This window comes from Mesoplodon mirus, assembly GCF_964341445.2.
Source record: "Mesoplodon mirus genome assembly, chromosome: 1".
Taxonomy (NCBI): Eukaryota; Metazoa; Chordata; class Mammalia; order Artiodactyla; family Ziphiidae; genus Mesoplodon; species Mesoplodon mirus.
The window spans coordinates 209,438,377-209,456,940 of NC_138976.1; the positions used below are offsets into that span (position 1 = coordinate 209,438,377).

The following is an 18,564-nucleotide window of genomic DNA, read 5'->3' on the forward strand; positions in this document are numbered from 1 at the left end:
GTGGGGAAGACCTCAGGGCACAGCCCTGACCCTAGACAGCAGCAGCACATGCCATGGACCTGAGACAGGAATACATCTGGAGTGAGGGTCAGGGGGCCGGAACTGTAGAGACACGAGCCTGGGTGCTGGTAAGTGGGCAGGTGGGGGGCAGTCATGCGTACCTGTTGGGGGAGCAGCTGGGGCAGGGGCTGTAGGGGGCTGGGATGCACAGACCCACCTGCTGTCATGCCCTGTCCCCAATGCCCCTAGCACCCGTGGAGGCCAGCCTGGCTTGGTGACCTGGGACCCAGTCCAGCCATCTGGGGCTTAACTTCTCTGGCCACATCTGGGCCAGCTTCCTGTCCTGGCCAGAGGAGGAACTAAGCCATCTGTTGGCCACATCCATGGTCCACACAGGCTGGCATCCGCCTGGTGTGGCTGCCAGCCAGCCCACACCACAGGCCACAGACTGCTTCAGGCTATACCAGGCACGTGGTGCTGGGCAGCATCCACTTGTGCTGGGCCCTGGGCAGGGCTGGACCTGGGGGCATGGGCCCGGACACCATCCTGGACCCACCATGAGGGCCAGGTGGTAGGGGAGGTTCACAGCCAGGAGCCTGACCTCTGCTGCTTCCTGGCAGTAACAAGACAGCCAAGGTAAGATGTGCTCATAGGAGAGGTGGTCCTCTGTGCCACTTGCTCCCGGGGCCCAGCCACCTGCACAGCTCTGCATCTGACCCCTCTGGCTGGGGTGGCCCCAGGTTCACTGGATCCTCTGGGAACATGTGTCCACCCACTGCCTACCTGCTGGTCTTGCTTCTTCATGGACCTCATCCCATATGTGGATCACCTTTAAAAACCTTCCTTATGGGACATTCAGACACACAGAAGAGCAGAGAGCTGGCCCCGTGGCCCCAGCTCTGCAGCCACTAGCACCTTCAATCTTATTTCATCCATTTCCCTATGTTTTTTCCTGGATTATTTATTTAAAGTAAAGCCCAGGATTAGATCATCTCACCCAGAAGCACTCCTTTGTGCAGAGTTGAATTTTCAGCCCCACAGAAGTCTGTGGGGTCACCTGAATGTCTTAAGGGAACAAGGTGTTGGAGCTGCCCCAGGCTCAGAGTGGAGAGGGCAAGAGAAGCGATGGGGGAGAGGCCTTGGGAGCTCCTGGGGGCTGCATCCCCACCCGGGGCTCCAGTTGCTTGGAGGGGATTCTCAGGTATCTCACCTGGAGAGGACCAAGGGCATTGCTGCCTCAAGGAGATGGGGGGTGGGGCCAGCAGGAGTCAGAAAGGAGGTGACAAGGGGGCAGAGAGTGAGGGCTCAGGCCCTAGAGGCCACAGGGTGGACTGAGGGAGCTGGAGGGCCCAGCCAGGTGAGATGTGGCCCCACGGCCCCCCCGAGACAGCACCTGGCCCTTGTTGGTGCCTCTGCAGGGTCGAGGCTTGCTCAGCACCAGCCCCACTCTCTTCGGTCCCCTCGGCCTGATTGACCAGCAGTGCCCAGCACCACCACAGGGTGAGCCAGTACTGTGGGTGCAGAAGGGACCTGTGTGGGCATGCACACTGCAGGAAACGTGGGAGTACTGGAACTTTCCATGAGGGTCTGGTCAGGGGTCACCAGGCTGAGTGCCCCGAGGACACATGGGGGTGATGTCTGGAGATGCCAACAGAGGCTGCTCCCCACAAAGGTCACAGGCTTGTGGGGAGAGAGAGGAGGCCTGCACAGGCTGGTGCTGTGAGGGACACGGTGCACAGCACCCAGGCCTGGGGGAGGGGAGGATGGCACTGGGAGCCACACGAAGAGGAGCATCAGCTTTACTGGTTACTTGTACTTAGAAAAGTGGGGGCTCAGACCGCCAAGGAGGGGCTAGGGCCCTGCCGAGTCACTGCTGGTGGAGGGTGTGAGGCCTGAGTCAGTGGCCATGGTGGGGGTCCCACAGAGTCACTGGTGGTCTATGGTCCTGGGTCAGGAAGTGCAGAGGTCATGGGTCACTCAGGGTGGGCAGCACACAAGGCCAGGACACTGCTGCACTGGCAGAGGGAAGGCATCTCCTCACCCCTCTGGAAATGTCCTGAGACGACGCCAGCCTCTTGCCCCCCACCATCCTTGGGCCTGCTGCATGTCCGCGGCAGCGACGACCCTTGCTGAGGACTCTACACTTCTGTCTTCTGGGCCTCACCGCGCCATGCTCCGGGAGGAGGAGCAGCTGAGGATGGAGCAGGCCCTGTGCTGGCCAGAGTGGCCTGACCACTGTGTGTGGCTTGTTTGGACGCAGCCCAATGGGGCCAGCCTGGGCTATGGCGGTTTGGGGGAATGCGCGCACAGGAGGGTGGGCCTCAAGGGCAAGGCGCCTCCTGGGTCTAGGCAGCTGCGGCCAGGCACGATCAGGGGGCATCTGCAAAGAAGGGAGAGGAGAGGCATGAGGGTCGCCAAGGCCAGAGGGGCCTCCAGTTCTGGTGACCCTGCCTCAGTGTTGTGTCTGGCAACCAGCCCACAAATGTTGGGGTCACTCCGACTCCGGAATCAGACAGCCCAATTCTGACCTGGGAGAGCCCCAGTTTCCCCTCCTGGGTCACTGTCAGGATTTAAAAGCCTGGTCCCAGCACGCTCTGATAGGGGCCCTCTGAGAGCAGGGGCCGGCGGGTGGACATGTGCTGTGGGGCCCACAAGGTCTCCTTGCTAGGCTGACGCTAGGGGAGAGTCAGGACTGTGTCTGGGGCACACAAGCAGGTTATTAATAAGTGGCCCAATCATCATGCAATGAGTGAGGGAGCAGGCTGGCATCCAGAGGGCTCCACGGGGGACAGACTTAACAACAAACTGGTGCCAGCAGCTGGGCAGTGAATCTGATGCCAGGTGGGGCCAATAGCAATGGCCTGGGCAAGTGGAGGCCAGATGCTCACAATGGGGCCACACAAAGGCCCTGCTCCCATCATCTTACCTCATTGTCCACTTGGTCAATCTGTAAGGTTTTCTAGTATGCCCCTGACACATAGGTGCTTGCTGTGTAGGGACAGTCTCCTGTCCACTCTGCTGCGCTAGTGGATGGACAGTTGTCTGTTTGTGGCACCCACCTCTCCTCTGGGGCAGGCCTGAGGACTGCTGGACCCAAGGGTGGGTGGACCTGTGTTGTGCAGCCCTGGCCAGGGCTCCAGACTCTGAACACGACACACGCCAGACCCACTGACCTTCTGCATCTGCCCTCATGACAATCAGGGTTGCCTGTGTCTGAGGCCCCACGAACCATCCTATAGTAGGGGCTTGCTGAGTGTGTTATGAGGGTCACTCGACTTCCTTGTGGCTCCTACTCCCAAGTGGGGTGACCCTGGGCAGGTGCTGGGTCTCTCTGAGCGAGGACAGTGGGCTGAGTGTGGTGTGGGGGTGCGCACGGCCAGGGGCGCCCACCCTGCAAGGCCCAGGTGAGGGCAGATGCAGTCACAGGGGCTCTGCATGAAAGACCCCGAGTCCCCCACGCTGGGTCAGTGGCCCAGTGGGGTGAGTGGGTGGGCTCGTGGTGGAGCCACGTGTAGACCCTGCCGGGGCCGGCCCTGACAGCTCACCTGAGCCCCTACTGCCGGGGTGCCATGTCCATCGTGGGCTTCTGGACGCCAAAGGCAGTGATGAAGATGTTGACCACGACGATGATGAAGACCAGGCCGGTGGCCAGATTGTTGAGGAAGTCCAGCTTGGCATGCTTGGCAGGGTTGTTGAGGTCATACCTGACTGTGGGCGAGAGGGAGCAGGCACTGCCCAGGGCTGTGCAACACCAAGGGGCCCTCTTCTGTCCCCCAGAGAGAGACATGGCTGCTTTAGTACATTACAGACAATGGGCTCTGGCCTGGGCCGTCTGGTATCTGTGGCCTGACCACTGCATCCCCCCTTGTTCAGTGAACAGAAGCTCAGAGGGGGCTGGTACCTGGTCACGAAGTGGAAGCCATGGAGGCCCAAGGCCCAGGCTTGGATTTTAAGGCACAACGTGCTAAACATGCACAGGCAAGCACCTTTCTGAGTGCTGGTGCATGACAATCTAGCCATCCTCACACCTACCCAAGGCTGTCCTTATGTCCACTTTCTAGGCAAGGAAACAGAGGTCCAAGAGGTCATGTAACCTGCCTGAGGTCACACAGCCAGGCAGAGGTTGTGGGGAGCCCAAAGCTCTTGCTGCTCTTAGCCCTGACCCTCACCTTGGGGGCAGGACTACCACCTAGTCCCTACAGACCGCCATAAGGTCTAGAGGGTACACAGTAGGCGCCCAGTACATATCAACTCTTAGTATCGTTATGACATTTTCCTGTGTCCTCAGCTTGGGTGAGTGGAAAGATGGAGACATGGGGGTCCCTCTGGGGGCCACGGTGGGAGCTACATTTTGGACCACATGCCTAGTGAGAAGGGCCGGGGCTCCTGTGCAGCTCTGCGAGGGCACAGTGGGGCACGCTCAGTGGGGTAAGTGACGCATCCCAAGGTGCGTGCAGGCAGAATCAGCTGACCATGGGGCAGGGGTACCCCAGGGTCCTCCCACTGCTGGGGGCCCCTGCCCAGGCACGCACCAAGGAAGATGAGCAGCACGCCCACACCAATCTGCAGCATGAGGGAGATGGAGATGAGGACCACCAGGGGGATGAAGAAGGCGAAGCCAGGGCCCTGCTCGATGACAGCCTTCAGCTGGGAGGCGTTGGCCAACAGCAGCGCGATGTCCAGCATGCTCTCGGCCGCACTCTTCTTATTGGCATAATGGTTCATGTTGATGGGCTGGTTCCTGCCCCAGCGGGATGGCTGCAGGGAGGGGGGTGGTCAGCCTGGGCTCTGCGGCAGGGGGCTGCAGGCCTGGGCCCACCCTGGTGTCCCCCCCTTTGAGCCTGGTCTCCTTCCCAGGGATGTGGGGGTTGATCGGATCAGCAGGTGAGGGCCCAGATGAGGGCTCGAAAGGGAAGTGCTTATTAATAGAACAAGAGGCCCAGAGAAGGCTGTGCAGCCCCTGCAAGACCCACCCTAGGAATCAAGTCCTGGAAGAGAAAGGAAACAAAACACAACCTTAGCACACACTCTGGTTTTAGATGGGAAAATGCCGCCAATTGTCTGCCTGCCATGGGCGGGGCCGTCTGGCAGCCTTCCCTGCATGCCACTGCCTGCCCTCCTCTCCAGGAGGTGATTGGTGCCAGGGCAGGAAGTGACATGACCGCAGCTGGATCCCAGATCCCCACATACTCGCCCAGACCTGAAACAAGTCTTCCTGGGATGGCGGATCCACCCAGGCCATCTCCCAGCTGTGCAGGCACACAGCAGGTGCTCAATAGATGCCTCAGCATTCTACAATGCAACTGAGCTCAGCTTCTTCCTTAATTTTTATTAAAACATTTTTTAAACCCACTTTACTGAGGTGTGATTGACACACAAAAAGCTGTACATAATAAACGTGAACAACTTGAAGAGTTTGGAGCTAAGTGTGTACCGTGACACCATCACCACATGCAGAGTCTTCTCCTGACCCTTTATTATTAGTATTTGTGATAACACTATTATCACCCTTAGAGTGCTGTACTGGTCACGACATGCTGCACAGTGGATCTCCAGGGCTCATTCTGCCTTCATGTTCACGTTGATAAAACAGGAACACAAGTCCTGATAACTCTTCCCTCACTTCTGCCTGAGAACATCCCCAGTCCTCAAGGCCAGGGCCCCTGTCACTCCCAAGGGCCCTCCATGCCCCAAGGCCCCACCCAGAGCTGACTCCCCCTGTAGGATTGGCTCTTCTCTCCCGGGGCAGGAGGGGGGTGGGTAGTTAGGCAGGAGAAGGCCTGCCTCCGAGGCTGGAGTCCAGGCCACAAAGGCCCCTCCCAGGACTGGAGTCTACCTCTTGGGGCGGCTGTTTCACTTGAAGCCAGCTCTAACTGCCAGGCTTCCTCTTTGTATCCAGCCCGTCTGCCCTCCTCAAGCTGCCCCTGGCCAGGCCCCTCCCCAACCTCCAGGACAAATCTGCACCCCTCAGCCCTGGCCACTTGTCCACAGGAATCCCTGAGCCACTAGGCCTCCCGGGGCCCTTCAGATCTTGTTTCTAGAGTCATGAAAGATGCAGGGATGGGAGGTGGGGGTTCTGGGGAGGGCAAACCTCTACTTTGTGCAGCTGGAGATATTTCACCGTGGAAATTACAGAACTACAGAAGGGCGGGGTCTTCATTTTTACATTATGTCTTTTAAGTTTAATCTAGAATAACATGCCCAGGAGGGAGGACGGAACGTAGGCGGCTCTGCTATGTCCTGCTTTCCCTCAGTGTCCGTTGTTCTTAAGTAGCAAATCTACTTGGTTTAAAATTCGAGACCCAAGAGCCCCCAGGGAAAGCCTCCTCTGCTGGGCCCAGGGCCCTGGCCTGCTCTTTGGGAAATTCCATGTGCAGCCTGGGGTCTCCTCTTTCTTTCTTCAAGTCTCCCCTTTGCCTCTCCATGCCAGGCCTACAGCTGCACTTACAGCTGGGTGGGCCACACCCCCAGACCAAGAACACCCAAGGCACACCACTCCTCCCCAGGGTCTGTGCCCGCCCCACCCCGCAAAAGCACCAGGCTGTCTCCCAGCTCTGCTCTTGCAAAGCGGCCCATCTGGCCACGCTTCACCATGTGTGTGCTCCTCTGCGTGTGGGCATCCTGGAGACACTGGCCCGCTGGCCATGTGCCCCTATGTTTCATAAACCAGAAGGGCCAAAATGTCTTCCACACACACGTAAGTACCCAATACACATCTACACACAAGCACAATACATATATGTGTATAAGCATACACAAACATGTATACACAGTACACATGCACACATATGAGCACACATGCAGACACATGTATACATAACATGTATACACACATATACAATACATATGTATATATGCATTAACAAACACACATACACACACATATGTACACATCCAGGCTAACTGTGGAGGCTTCTGAGGAGGAGGGAGAATTCCTTTTTATTCTGAGCTCTCTTGAACTGTTTAAATATTTTATGCCCATGCAGCCACATGCACATTCAAATACAGAATGACACCATCAGCAGCCGTGCCCCCGGCACAGGGCGCCTGTGCCCCGCTGTCCTCCACCTTGGGTGCCCAGGGCACAGCCCATCATCTTACTCACCCTTTAGCTAGGTGCTTTCCTCCAGGGAGTCACCCTGTCCTCACACCCCACTTACCGAGGGTAAACTGAGGCTATATGGGGAGAAACCTGTCCAAAGCCAATAGCAAGTGAGGGTTGCACTGGGATTTGAACCCAGGTCCCCGGGCTCAGAAGCCCTGAGAGCTGACACCACAGTCCCCTTGGGCCCTGCAGTGGGGGTCTGGGGTCTGGGTCACCTGTGAGCCTGAGTGCTCAGAAGTCCCCAGCCCCTGGCTCTAGCTGAGTGACCTCAGGACAGCCAGCCCCCTCTGGGGTTCAGTCTCCCATGTGTGCAACAGGGCCACGGAGCAAACATGCCGGGAGGTTCTGGGGGGTCTGGCCACTGTCTCAGGGTCCCAGTTAGCAAGCAAGGGCCCCAGGCCATGTGCCCCTCATGATACAGGGCACTTCCTGCCCATACGACCATCTGCTTCCTGTTCAACCTGTGCAGTGATAAGGAGCGCTGGCCAGAGGCTGCAGGCCAGGGGGCAGGTGGGGGGAGCTCTGGTCAAGCCCCAGCTTACTATAGCCTGGCAGTGTAGCCTTGACAACACGCTCCCCCTTCACTGGGCCTCAGTTTCCCCATTTGTACACCCCAGGCCACAGTCTGGGAAGCTCTACAACCTACCAAGTGCCCCCACTAACACTGAGAAAGAGCACTGTTCTCCCATTCTATAGAGTGGGAGACTAAGGCTCAGGGGGGTTGACCCAGGGCTACTGTGAGGGAGGGGCAGACCAGAATTTGAACCAGCCTATCCACCTCAAAGCTTAGGGCCACCCAGGACATGGCACAGCTTCATGTCCACCCTGGCCAGGGGGCCCAGGAGGTTTGTGTGGCAGGGGCTTGGGTGGGGAGGAGGCTGCAGAGCTGATCTGCTTCTCCCATGCCTGCCCTTGCGTCCTAGGCCTTCTGCGGAGGGGCTTTGAGCTGTGGAGGGAGCTCTGGGCCCTAGAGGTGACCGCTGCACAGGTGAATCCCAGGGAGGCTGCTATCTTGGGAAGGTCACTGGGGCTGGCGGGGGGGGGGGGCGGTCAGAGCCCACCTCTCACAGGTGCGGAGCTCTATGGGCCTGGACAGGCCACCTGCCCACCCAGCTGCCAGGAGCCATGCTGGGACCCTCTCACTGAGACCCCTGACCATGACCTGGGCAGTGCAGGGAACAAATACCCAGTTTAATGTGTCCCTAGGGCCAAGAAGACTTCCCTGAAACCTCAACGGCATACCAGAAGCTGAGTCAGCTTGGGGCTGCCAGACTTTTTTCCCTAAAAGCCAGGAAGGAGCCTGTGGGGAGGGAGCTGGCTTCGGCAGTGATGCCCACGGGGCTGGCTCCTTGAGCCCACTTTCTGTGGACAGAGGGTCTCATCCCAGCCATTGGTAGGCACCTCGCAGGGACCCAGGCCACCTGGCCCAGGGTCACACTGCTGGGCAACCTCGGCTCGGACAGGGAGGGGAGCTAGGACAGAAGCAGGATTCAAAGCAGGTCTGTGGTACTCAGAGAACCCAGTTTCAGCACAATGCATCCTCCAGTCCACCCTGGGCTTGGATGGGCTGCCCGTGGCCTCCAGCTGGGCCCAGGAGGTCTGGCCCACCCCCAGCCTCCTGCGTGTACACTCTCTGCTCCCCTGGGAGACAAGGGCAGGCCAGGGCCGTGGCCCACTGAACCCCTGCAGGACCCCTCAGGGTTTTGGTTATGCACTTCCTCCAATCCTGCCTGCCCCCAAACCCCATGTACAAGTATGGAACAAGGAGCCCACGTGGGAATTCCTGCCCACGCTCCCAGAGCCCAATTTCACATCTGTAGAACCAAGCCCCCAACAAATCTATGAGGCTCATCAGCTACCCTGGGAGGAGCTGGGGTGCGGGCCTTCCATCAGCACCTATCCTTTATCATCTCCATATCCTGCCACACCACGGACCAACAGAGTGACTGGTCTGTGCCTCGGTTTCCTCATCTATAAAATGGGTACATAAAGGGGAGTGAATGAAGGGCTCAGAGGCCCAGTGGCTGGTCAGAGCACAGCTGGTGCAGGGCAGGACTGGATGTGCCTCTTCCTCGCCACCCAGGTCTCACCACTTTGAAAGGTTGCCTCCCAAATGAACTGTACCAATTTGTAATTAATTCCACTTAAAATATCCATAACAAGGAAGAGAAAGTGCTAGCCCAGCCCCAGAAAATGCATGAGCTGAGTGAGACCCGGGGTGCACTGGAGGTCCAGCTCCAGATGCTGGGCTATGGCAGCCACTCCTGCATAAGGCCCCTCCCCTTGGGCTCAGGGGGCAACAGTGGATGTGCGGGCTCTGGCGGCCTTGCCTCTGGCTGGGACCTCAGAACTGACTGGGTAGGATCTGTTGGGGCCTGGGGTTCCCTTGTCTGACCCACTAGTGAGGGGCATAAGCTGTTACTGTGGCCACCGCCTGGACTCAGCATGAAGCCACCTGCTCCAGGTCACACTGGCTTACTCCTGCACTGTCCCCACACTGTCTGCACCCAGCCAGCCCCGAGATGTCTCTTGCTCCCTGTCTGAGTTCATGGCAGGAAGTTTCCTGGGGTGGGGGGCGGGGGGGGGGTTCCCTGCTGCAGCTGGGCTGGGTTGGGCAGTCCCGCTTCCTGTGGACTCAGCAATGGCCAGCAGTAACCCCGCAGCCACATCAGGGCTGCCTTTTGGAACATGGCCAAGACCCCACCAGCCTCGGGATCTGCCAGGAGAGCAGAAATGAGAAAAAGAGCAAACTTGGGGCTTCCCTGGAGGTCCAGTGGTTAAAACTCCACACTTCCAATGCAGGTGGCATGGGTTCGATCCCTGGTCGGGGAACTAAGATCCCATAGGTCGTGCAGCGCAGCCAAAAAAAAAAAGTTTAAGAGGAAAGGAGCAAACTTCCCCCAGCAGCTGAGGCTGTGCACGCACCGCTCCCTCCCAGGACTTGGCTTCCAAGCCCAGATGTGGCCCCAGGAGCCTCACTGCACCCTGTCCTGCCACCTCCCTGCTGTGTCCTCAGCTGGCTGTGGTCCCAGAGTCTGCTGCAGGGTCCAATGCAGCTGCCCCCTGAGAGAAATCCCCGGGCATGACACAGTCAAGGGCCACATTTATTTTCACAATAAAATTGATGTTTACTGTTCCTGCTGCTGCCAGCTGAAAGTGAGCTGACTCAGTGAAGACTCCAACTCACTCCTGTGGGGCATCTGAGCAGACGGGCCTTGCATGGAGGCCATGGGGATAGGGGGCACGTGGAGGGGGACATCTGCAGAGCTCCCCCACCACCCTGGCCCGACTGGGCTCATCTGCCCAGGGATTACACGTATAGCTCTTCCCTGAGCCCAGCCACCCTGGGAGGTGAGTGATCCTGCCCCACTTCACAGAGGAGGAAACAGGTTCAGAGAGGGTCTGCACTGGCCCAAGGCCGCATGGCAGGGCGTCTCGAGACTGATGGGGGCTCTGGGCCTGGGCCTCCCACTCAGTCCTCCTGCAGCCAAGGACATAGTGGTGACCCAGCCCACACACCCTGTTGTCTGGGGCTCTTGCTTAAGTGGGGACATATCTGAAGGTCCTGGGGTTTGCCCCTCGTCCCAGCAAGCCTTTCTACCCCTCCTCAAGCAGGAGCTTGGGGCTCAGATTCAGGCAGGGACCGCCGGGAGAGAAGGCTGTGGAAAAGCCAGGTGAGGTGCAGGGGGAGGGCCATGCCTGTCCACAGGGATTGCACCTGAGGGAAGGTGCTGCGCTTTCCAAACCCTGCCTGGGCTGCATCTTTGGGAGAGGGTCTTGTGTGGCAGGCAGGAATGTTAACAAGGCTGTGTGCCATTTCCTACAGCACTTCACACGCATTAGCCCATTTAATCCTCACCATCACCCTCTGAGGGAGGCCCTACTCTCACCCCATTTCACAAATGAGAAACTGAGACACAGAGTGATGTGCTCAAGAACACAGTGAGGCAGGTCCTGAGGGTGGGAAGGGGAAGGCGGAGGCTGGAGAGCAGTGTGGGTGGGCCTGGGCCCCAGGCAGGCTGAGCAGAGCAGCCTTCAGTGCTGACCATCTCTCCCAGAGCCTCCCTGCCTGTGACTGGAGCCACCCTGGAAGAATGTATTCACTCTCACATGAGCTTCCAGCCCCTCCACGGCCTCCATAGCTGGCAAGGTCTGACCTCCCATACCACTTCCAGCTCCCCAGCTCCAATGTATTGATACTTGGTGGTCCAGCCCCTGGGCCTTTCTCCCACTGTTCTCCCTGCCTGGGATGCCCTTCCCAGGCATACCCGTACCCCATTCCAGTCCTCCAGGGCTCAGTGCCAATGTCCCCACTGGTCAGGAAGCCTTCCTGACCCCACTCCCACCTGCCTTCAGGACCAACCCCTGGGAGTTCAGCACTTTGGCCGTGGCTTCTCCGTCTGGACCGGTCTCAGCTCTCAGACTGAGTGGTACAAGGCTGCAGCAACTGCAACTGGTCCCAAAGCCAATGAATGCAGTGATCCCTGAGCACACCCGTCCTGCCTGCTGAGGGCCCGTTCCCCAGTCCAAGGCCTTGCTTGCCCCACATGTTCTCCCCCCATCCCCTAAACGTGGCCTGTTACTACAACATCGCCTAGGACTGGTCACCCACACCTGAGCAGGGCCGGTCTCTGCCCCAGTCGGGCGCACATGGCCACCTTCCCTACCCCCAGCCCCAGGGGGTCAGAAACTGAAAGAATGTCCAAAGTCAACAAGTTGGGAGGGCAGTGCTCAGGACTGCGCCACAAACAGAGGCCTTGGGGAAGTGCTAGTCCAAGGCAAAGCCAGTTAGGAACGGCTACTCTGGCCCTGCCAGTAGGACAGGACCCCAGGGTGGGAGGGTACCAGCTGTAATATGGGACCACTGCCAAGGCCTGCCCCATGCCCACAGTGCTTCCAGGCCAGCAGGGCAGGATCTGAATAGAGCTTCTCGTGCGGGTGGAGAGAGGAGAGGGGGCCACAGCGGCCCCAAGATCCCCATCAGGGCACGCACAAGACTGTGCGGTCTCCGTGGACACCGTGGGTGACGTAACTGTCTGCCCGCTTCTGGCCTGGGGCCCAGAAGCCGAGATCCACTCCGCCCAGTCCGGGCGCGCATCTAGCCGGCGGAGAGGCAAAGTTGGAGTGTGGTGTGGGAGCCGGGAAGGCAGGGGCCCGCGGGAAGTGGCGGGGGGAGGGGGGAAGGTGGCGCCCAGGCCCCTCGGCTGTGCAGCTCGGTGTGGGCGCTACCTGCCCCGGGCCACGTCCGGCATTCTGCCAACCGCCCAAGCCCCCGCTCACCTTCCGGGGTGGCTGGAGCCCCAGGGCCACCGCTGGGGCCCCCGACCGTGCGGGTAGGGGGCGGAACGCACGGGGCGTGGCGATCACCGCCACCCTCAGTGAGGACGCGGCGCGCAGCTGGTCGGCGCCCATAGGTCCCTGGGGGCCGCTGGCGCCGGGCTCTGAGAGGGCGGGCATCGGCCAAGGTCGCAGAGCGGCACGGGGGTAGGGGTGCTTACCGAGGCGTCCGGGGAGCCAAGCGAGCCCGGGCGCACGTCGCCATTGAGCTCATACTCCTCGGGTCGCGAGTCCATGGTGCGACGCTGGGGCAGCCTTGCTCCGGGCCTCAGGGCGGCCGGCGCCTCAGCCGCTGAGACCCTGCTGCGCACCCGCCCCGCCCCCCCGTCGGCCCGCCCCCCGGCCCGCCCAGCGCACGCCACCGCCCTCAGACTCCGCCCCCAGGCCGGGTCTGGAGGCCTTGCTGGCTGGATCTAGACTACCGCTCTCCTTCCCAGCGTGGACGGCAAGGGCCGCGGGATTCCCGCGCTGCGTTTCGGCACTCTTAGGCCCCGGACCTCGCGTGTTCGTGGTAAAGTACGTCGCCCTCTGTGCTCCTGTCGTGGACACTTTTAATCCATAAAACGAGGACAAGAACCGGCCTTTCCCCGGCCGCTTCACTAACTGCAGAACGCGCTGTGAAGGCGAGCGGGCGCTCCCGCGGGTGTGGGTTTTGTTGTTTTTTTTTTTTTTAACGGGGTGAGGCTCACCCCAGGGGCCCCACTGCAGGTCTCGCCAACACATCGTCCGCCCCGCACCCGGAACCTGAGTCAACGAATCGTGTGGGTCTCACACCCTCTGAGCCTCGGCCTTCTCGTCTAGGAAATGGGGGCATGAAGGCCTCCCACGCATTCACGAGGGGAGGGAGGGGGGAGGCAGAGAGCGGATCACCACAGGTTGGGCCCGCTTTGTGCCAGTGCCCGCCTTTGCCCCTCATGAAGCAGCCTCTGTGTCTTCAGGCAGGTCCCCCTTGTTTGGGGTGGCACCCTGTGTGTGCCCGTGTCAGACGTTGGGGGTGGCTTGAGCGTGTTGGTTCCTCCAGCCCTTGGCTCTGTTGGCCAGGACGCGGGCCTCTCCCAGAAGCCAGGCAGGTGCGAAGGGGCCAGGCATTATCTCCCCGGGCAGGTATGCGAAAGTATAGGCCTCTGTGTTCTCCTGTCCTGACCCTGACCCGGCTCCCAGGCCACCTGCTTTTCACTCCTAGTCGCGCCGCCGTCCCCCTCCCCACCCCTGCCCCTTTTCCGCCCTCTCTCCCGGTGTCTGCTGATGTCTTCAGCAGAGTGGCCCAGGCAGGTGGCTTGACCTCTGTGCGTCAGCTTCCCTGCCTGCGGGGGAGACGAAGGCCATGTGGGCATGACCTTCCCCCTCTACATAAACCAAAGACCAGAGAGGGTAAGCAGCAGTGCCCAAGGTCAGGAGATAGTGAGTTACATTGGCCTGGAGCTGGAGGTTCATTCATTCATCCTGTAACCACAGAGTGCCTGCTGTATGCCATGCCCTGTTCTAGGTGCTGTGGGCTGGAACAGGACTTCTGGGGCAGATGGGAGGTGGCATGGGACAGCCCTGCGTGGGGCCAGGTGCATCACTTTTTGTCTTACAGCCCTGGGAAGCAGGTGTTACCCCCCACATGATGGGAGGAAACTGAGGGAGAGCTGGGAGGAGACCCAGGAGGGCCACGCTCAGAACTGGGGGGATTGTGCAGTCCTGTAAGTGTGGACTGGATGCTCTCCGGGCTAGTCTACCCAGCCAGCGGGTGGGCACCCATGGGCGTTGTAACCTAGTGCCTGCCTAACCTGTGATTGCCCTCCACACTGGACCGTCCTTGTTTCCCCCTGCCCAGAGCCTCACCCCCGCTGCTAGAGGGAGTTTTGAAAGTGAAATAGAAGGCATGGAAAATGCAAGTCACCCTGGAGATTTATCAGAAAAAGGAATCTTCCGCTAAACCCTGCTCCAGGTCCTCCTCCTGACCTGCTGGCATGTCCAAACCATTTGTGGTGGCGGACAGGCTGGGGGCCGTGGGGTGCCCACAGCACTGGCTGAACCCAGCTGGGCGCTCGCCCGCTGTATGATGGGGCTGGTTTCCTTCTCTGTTCATTGAGGTGTTTGGATTTGATTCCTCAATGCTCTGCCCATGGTGGGGGCCTAGTGTCTAGGGTCTGTATGGGCTGCCCTGGGAGCTTGTCCTGACCTTAGCCCTGAAGTCCTGCAGCCCACAGTTCAGACCAACAGCCCTCCCTTTTGTGCAGGTGTGGGCAGGGCCTGCCCAGTTGCAGCACCGCTGAGGGCCCAGTGCATCCCAGTGGGACATCAGTTCTGCCCACTCACAGCCGTCCCGTGAAGGAGGAACTGCTGTTGGCCCACTTCATAGCTAAGGAAACTGAGGCTCACAGGCAGCTACTGCCTCAGTCCTAGTTCACAAAGCCACCATGAGTGGGGACACAGCAGTGCCTGGGGGTCTGACCAGGCCTGGGCATGGTGGCCATTACAAGTAGCAGTTACTGTTATTCTCACCTAACCCACAGCTAACTATTCATGAGCAGCTGGAAATCCAGATTTTTAAAAAATATATGTATTTATGTATTTCTTTGGCTGTGCCAGGTCTTAGTTGCGACGTGCGAACTCTTAGTTGCAGCATGTGGGATCTAGTTCCCTGACCAGGGATCGAACCCAGGCCCCCTGCATTGGGATCGTGGAGTCTTAGCCACTGGACCACCAGGGAAGTCCCCAGATTTTTTAAGTTGGTGTTATTCATACAGAAGCACTAGCCTCTCTGCCCTAGGGGCAGTGCTGGCTCCTGGAGGGGCCAGGGAGAGGGCAGCCAGGAGAGAGGGCTCTGAGGTTGCAGGGGAGGCCCCAGGTGTGGGGGTGGGGCAGGTGAAGAGAGGCGGGAGGAGAGGGCTTTGTTCCCGCCTGTTTGCTGAGTAAGAGGGTTTCTGTGGGTGTCTCAGGGGTCTCTCGTGTGGGCCACATGGCAGCTCTGTGCTGAGGTTCATTATTCCCTCTGTCCAAAAGGCGGAAGCCAGGAAAGATCGTGGTGGAATAATGGGGCATTTAGACCTGGGTTTGTGACTGTGCTCTGTACTGACCACCAGGGACCCAGGCAGGCACTTCACCTTCCCAGGGTAGACCTGTGGGGGGCTTGGTCAGCCCTGGGCAGGGTGTCATTCTCCAGGCGTGCCTGTCCTCAGGGAGGGACTTCCCCTGTCTGCTTTGTCATTTTCATTTGCCTATGCTGTGTCTGTTTACCAGATTGTTCCCAGAACAGACTGAAAGGGGCAATGTGTCCCCACATCTACCTGGTTTCAAATTCTAATGCTGGAGAGACCAGCATGACTGTCCAAGGCCAGTTCCCAGATGCTGACCATGAGGCTTGGGTCCATGGGGAAGTGACCATTGGGTAATGTCCCAGGAGACAGGGTGGGCTGGGGAGGGACAGGGCCAGCAGCTATGCTCCAGCAGAGAGACACACGTGATAGAGAGGCTGCACATGCAGCCAACGTACGTGTGCAGACACACACACGCAGCGTGATGCTGAGTTCACCTGCCCCTTCTGAGCTGTGTGACTGGGGATACATTTACTGTCTGTAAAATGGGGATGCTGTGAAGATGAATTGACCCAGCCCAGGTGAAGCCCAGACCAGCTCCCGGCAGTGAGGGTGATGGTGGCCTTGACCTAAGCCCCCTCCTCATGCTGCCACCTTGAGCAGGTGCTGAAATCCTGCTGGCCAGTGATAGCCAAGGGCCACATCACCCAGAACAGGCCCCAGAGTCTGGTGGCTCTTAGGGCGGTGGCTTCACACCCTGGGTGAGACAGAGACCAGGATGCCTGACCCACTTCACTCCTCATCAGGAGGGATGGGGGTCTCATGGCTCAAAGGGCCTGGGCCCCACTTCACCCAACACACCACCAGGAGGGGGGTGGACATTGCCTGTGCCCCTGAGTTACTGTGGGGAGATCATGACTGTGTCACCTGGGATCTGGGAAAATGTGCATTCAGGTAGGCCACATGAATGAGAACCTTCGAAAGTGGCTGAATCCCTGGCCCTTTTCCATTCCTGAGAGGCAAGGAGGCAGAGATGGCATTTCCATTTTACAGAGAGAGAGAGAGACCAAGGTTGGAAACATGGTGTGGCATGTCTCAGGTGCCCCAGGCTGAGTGAAGCAGGCCTGTGCTCAACCCTACCCCGGGAGGCTGGCTTTGCAGCTACAGCTCCTGTCTCTGCCAGGGCCCAGGCTGGCCCACACATGCCCATCACCAGGGAGAGTGGGAGGAGGAGGACAGCCTGGGGCAATGGGCACTCCCTGGGAGCTGGTGGCCCGCCTGCCCACCACCCACCTGAGGGGAGCCATCTCATGGCAGTGGGGTGGGCCTAGGATTCTGCATTTCTGTCAGGCACTTCCAGGCACTGCTGCCCCCACCAGTTCAGTGCACAGAGCCGGGTGGCAGGGCAGGGCTGCCACCCCATTTCCAGAGGGACAGAGGAAGGAGGCTAGGCCTGTGAGGAGGTTCTGTGTCTTCACCCCCGTTTTGAAGACAGGGGTGGGGAGGCACTGGCCAAGGTCATGCAGACATGCCTGGGTCAAGCATGGTGATGGACTAGGTAGCGTGAGATGGGCACCCAGGCAGGCATATGCACCACCTCACTTGATCCTCTAGTGAGACGTGACATGCCCAAAGTCACACAGTAAGGCCCTCAACCCCAAAACAAAGTGAGTTCCCCCCATGAGGTTGTCGCTGAGTTATGCTCATCATGCTCTGGCCTGTCATGTAGCTATCGACAGAGCAAGTGAGAGGCAGATCAGCTGGCTTGGAGGTGCCCACCCAGTACTGTGGAGAGAGAACAGTGAGATGCAGCTTCCTCTGTGGAGCCCTGATCCACGCATCTGTCCTGCCTGTCTGTGCATTGGTCTCTCCCCGGTTCCCGAGGGGCTGACTCCACTTGCCATCTATGGGTATCTATGCCCAGCAAAGTCCTTGTCCCCAGGAGCAGGGCAAAGGTGGCAGGGACAGTGGTCATCCCTACTATTGGTTCTTCCCTTCTCTCTTAGTCACAGATTCCTGATTCTTAGCTCAGCAAATGGCTTCCCAGAATAGGGGTCTCTCCTGCATTTCTTAGCCTCTCCTGCATCGAAGTGTGGCCGTGTGGCTACATTCTGGTAATGGAAGGGGTGTGCAACATTAGGGAAAGGACCTTAAACAGAGGGCATATGCCATTCTTTATTATTTCTGCCTTCACATTGGCTGGAATGTGGCTGCAATGGCTGGAGCTCCAGCAGCCATATTGGACCATGAGACTTTGGGCATGGGAGTCTCACACAGCAGAGCCAAAGACAGAAGGAGCCTGTGTCCCCAATGCTTGGATCACAGGCCTTTCCTAGGCTGCCCACCTCAATACTTCTTAAATGTGAAAAAAAAACTATCTTGTTTTAGGGTACTGTAATTTTGTTCTTTTTCCTGATACAGCTGATCTCAGTCCTAGTTTTTATATGTTATATTTTTCATTGATAACTAGGTTTTTTTTTTTTTACAAACACAGGACATAACAGATTAAAACACTCATCCCTCCCCATAATCCTATTTTGAAAAAGTAAATCAGATTATATCACTGACCAGCTTAAGTCCCTCTGAAGTCTTCTGATGCAAATCCTCACTCCTGGAACCCGTACAACTGAAAACCCTACATCCTCCCCCCTCCTCACCCTCCCCATTGCCCTTCTGTTTGTTCCTTGGACTCATCTCTACTTCAGGGCTTTTGCACTCCCCATATGCCCAACCTGAAGATCCTACCCCCAGGTCTCCATGTGGCCAGCTTCTTCATAACCTCTGATTGTAGACCACCTGTCTGCAGTAGCCCCTGGCCTCCCTTACCCCGTGCCCTGGGTCAGCTCCTGAAAGCACCATGCTTGCTGTTTGTGTGTTGACTGCCCCCTCCCCCGCAACCACAGGCGCAAAACCCCAGGTACTGCTGACCCTCAGCCCACACCTGGTGGCTGCCTGGGGCATGCTCTGGCCATGTGTGCTTTGTCCAGTCTCCAGGAGTCCCTCAGCCTAGCTGGCTTGGCCAAGCCCGTGTTTTGCAAACCGCTAATGATGGAGCTCCATATTCTTGGCTCTGACATTGACCGTTGACTCAGACCACGA

General features: G+C 58.7%; 1 protein-coding gene across 2 annotated transcripts; it reads right to left on the bottom strand.

The window, feature by feature from the left end:
• Positions 1-1,783: 1,783 nt before the first annotated feature.
• On the bottom strand, positions 1,784-12,762 carry NINJ1 (ninjurin 1). Of its 2 annotated transcripts, none has more exons than XM_082622024.1 (4): positions 12,604-12,762; positions 4,533-4,758; positions 3,546-3,704; positions 1,784-2,380 (listed from the first exon to the last, which is right to left on the bottom strand). In XM_082622024.1, exons 1-4 carry the CDS (start codon positions 12,676-12,678, stop codon positions 2,370-2,372), a joined length of 471 nt encoding a protein of 156 aa, XP_082478150.1. In that variant the 5' UTR covers positions 12,679-12,762; the 3' UTR covers positions 1,784-2,369. The 2 variants fall into 2 exon arrangements, with proteins under 2 accessions (XP_082478150.1, XP_082478151.1); XM_082622025.1 differs by having other exon boundaries at positions 3,546-3,708.
• Positions 12,763-18,564: the final 5,802 nt, after the last annotated feature.

Coding starts and splice junctions, on each gene's coding strand:
- NINJ1 (XM_082622024.1), bottom strand. CDS start 12,678: ATGGACTCGCGACCCGAGGAGTATGAGCTCAATGGCGACGTGCGCCCG. Junction 4,759..12,603: donor TTGGCTCCCCGGACGCCTCG/GTAAGCACCCCT, acceptor CCCTCCCTGCAG/CCATCCCGCTGGGGCAGGAA. Junction 3,705..4,532: donor CGTGCTGCTCATCTTCCTTG/GTGCGTGCCTGG, acceptor GCCCACAGTCAG/GTATGACCTCAACAACCCTG.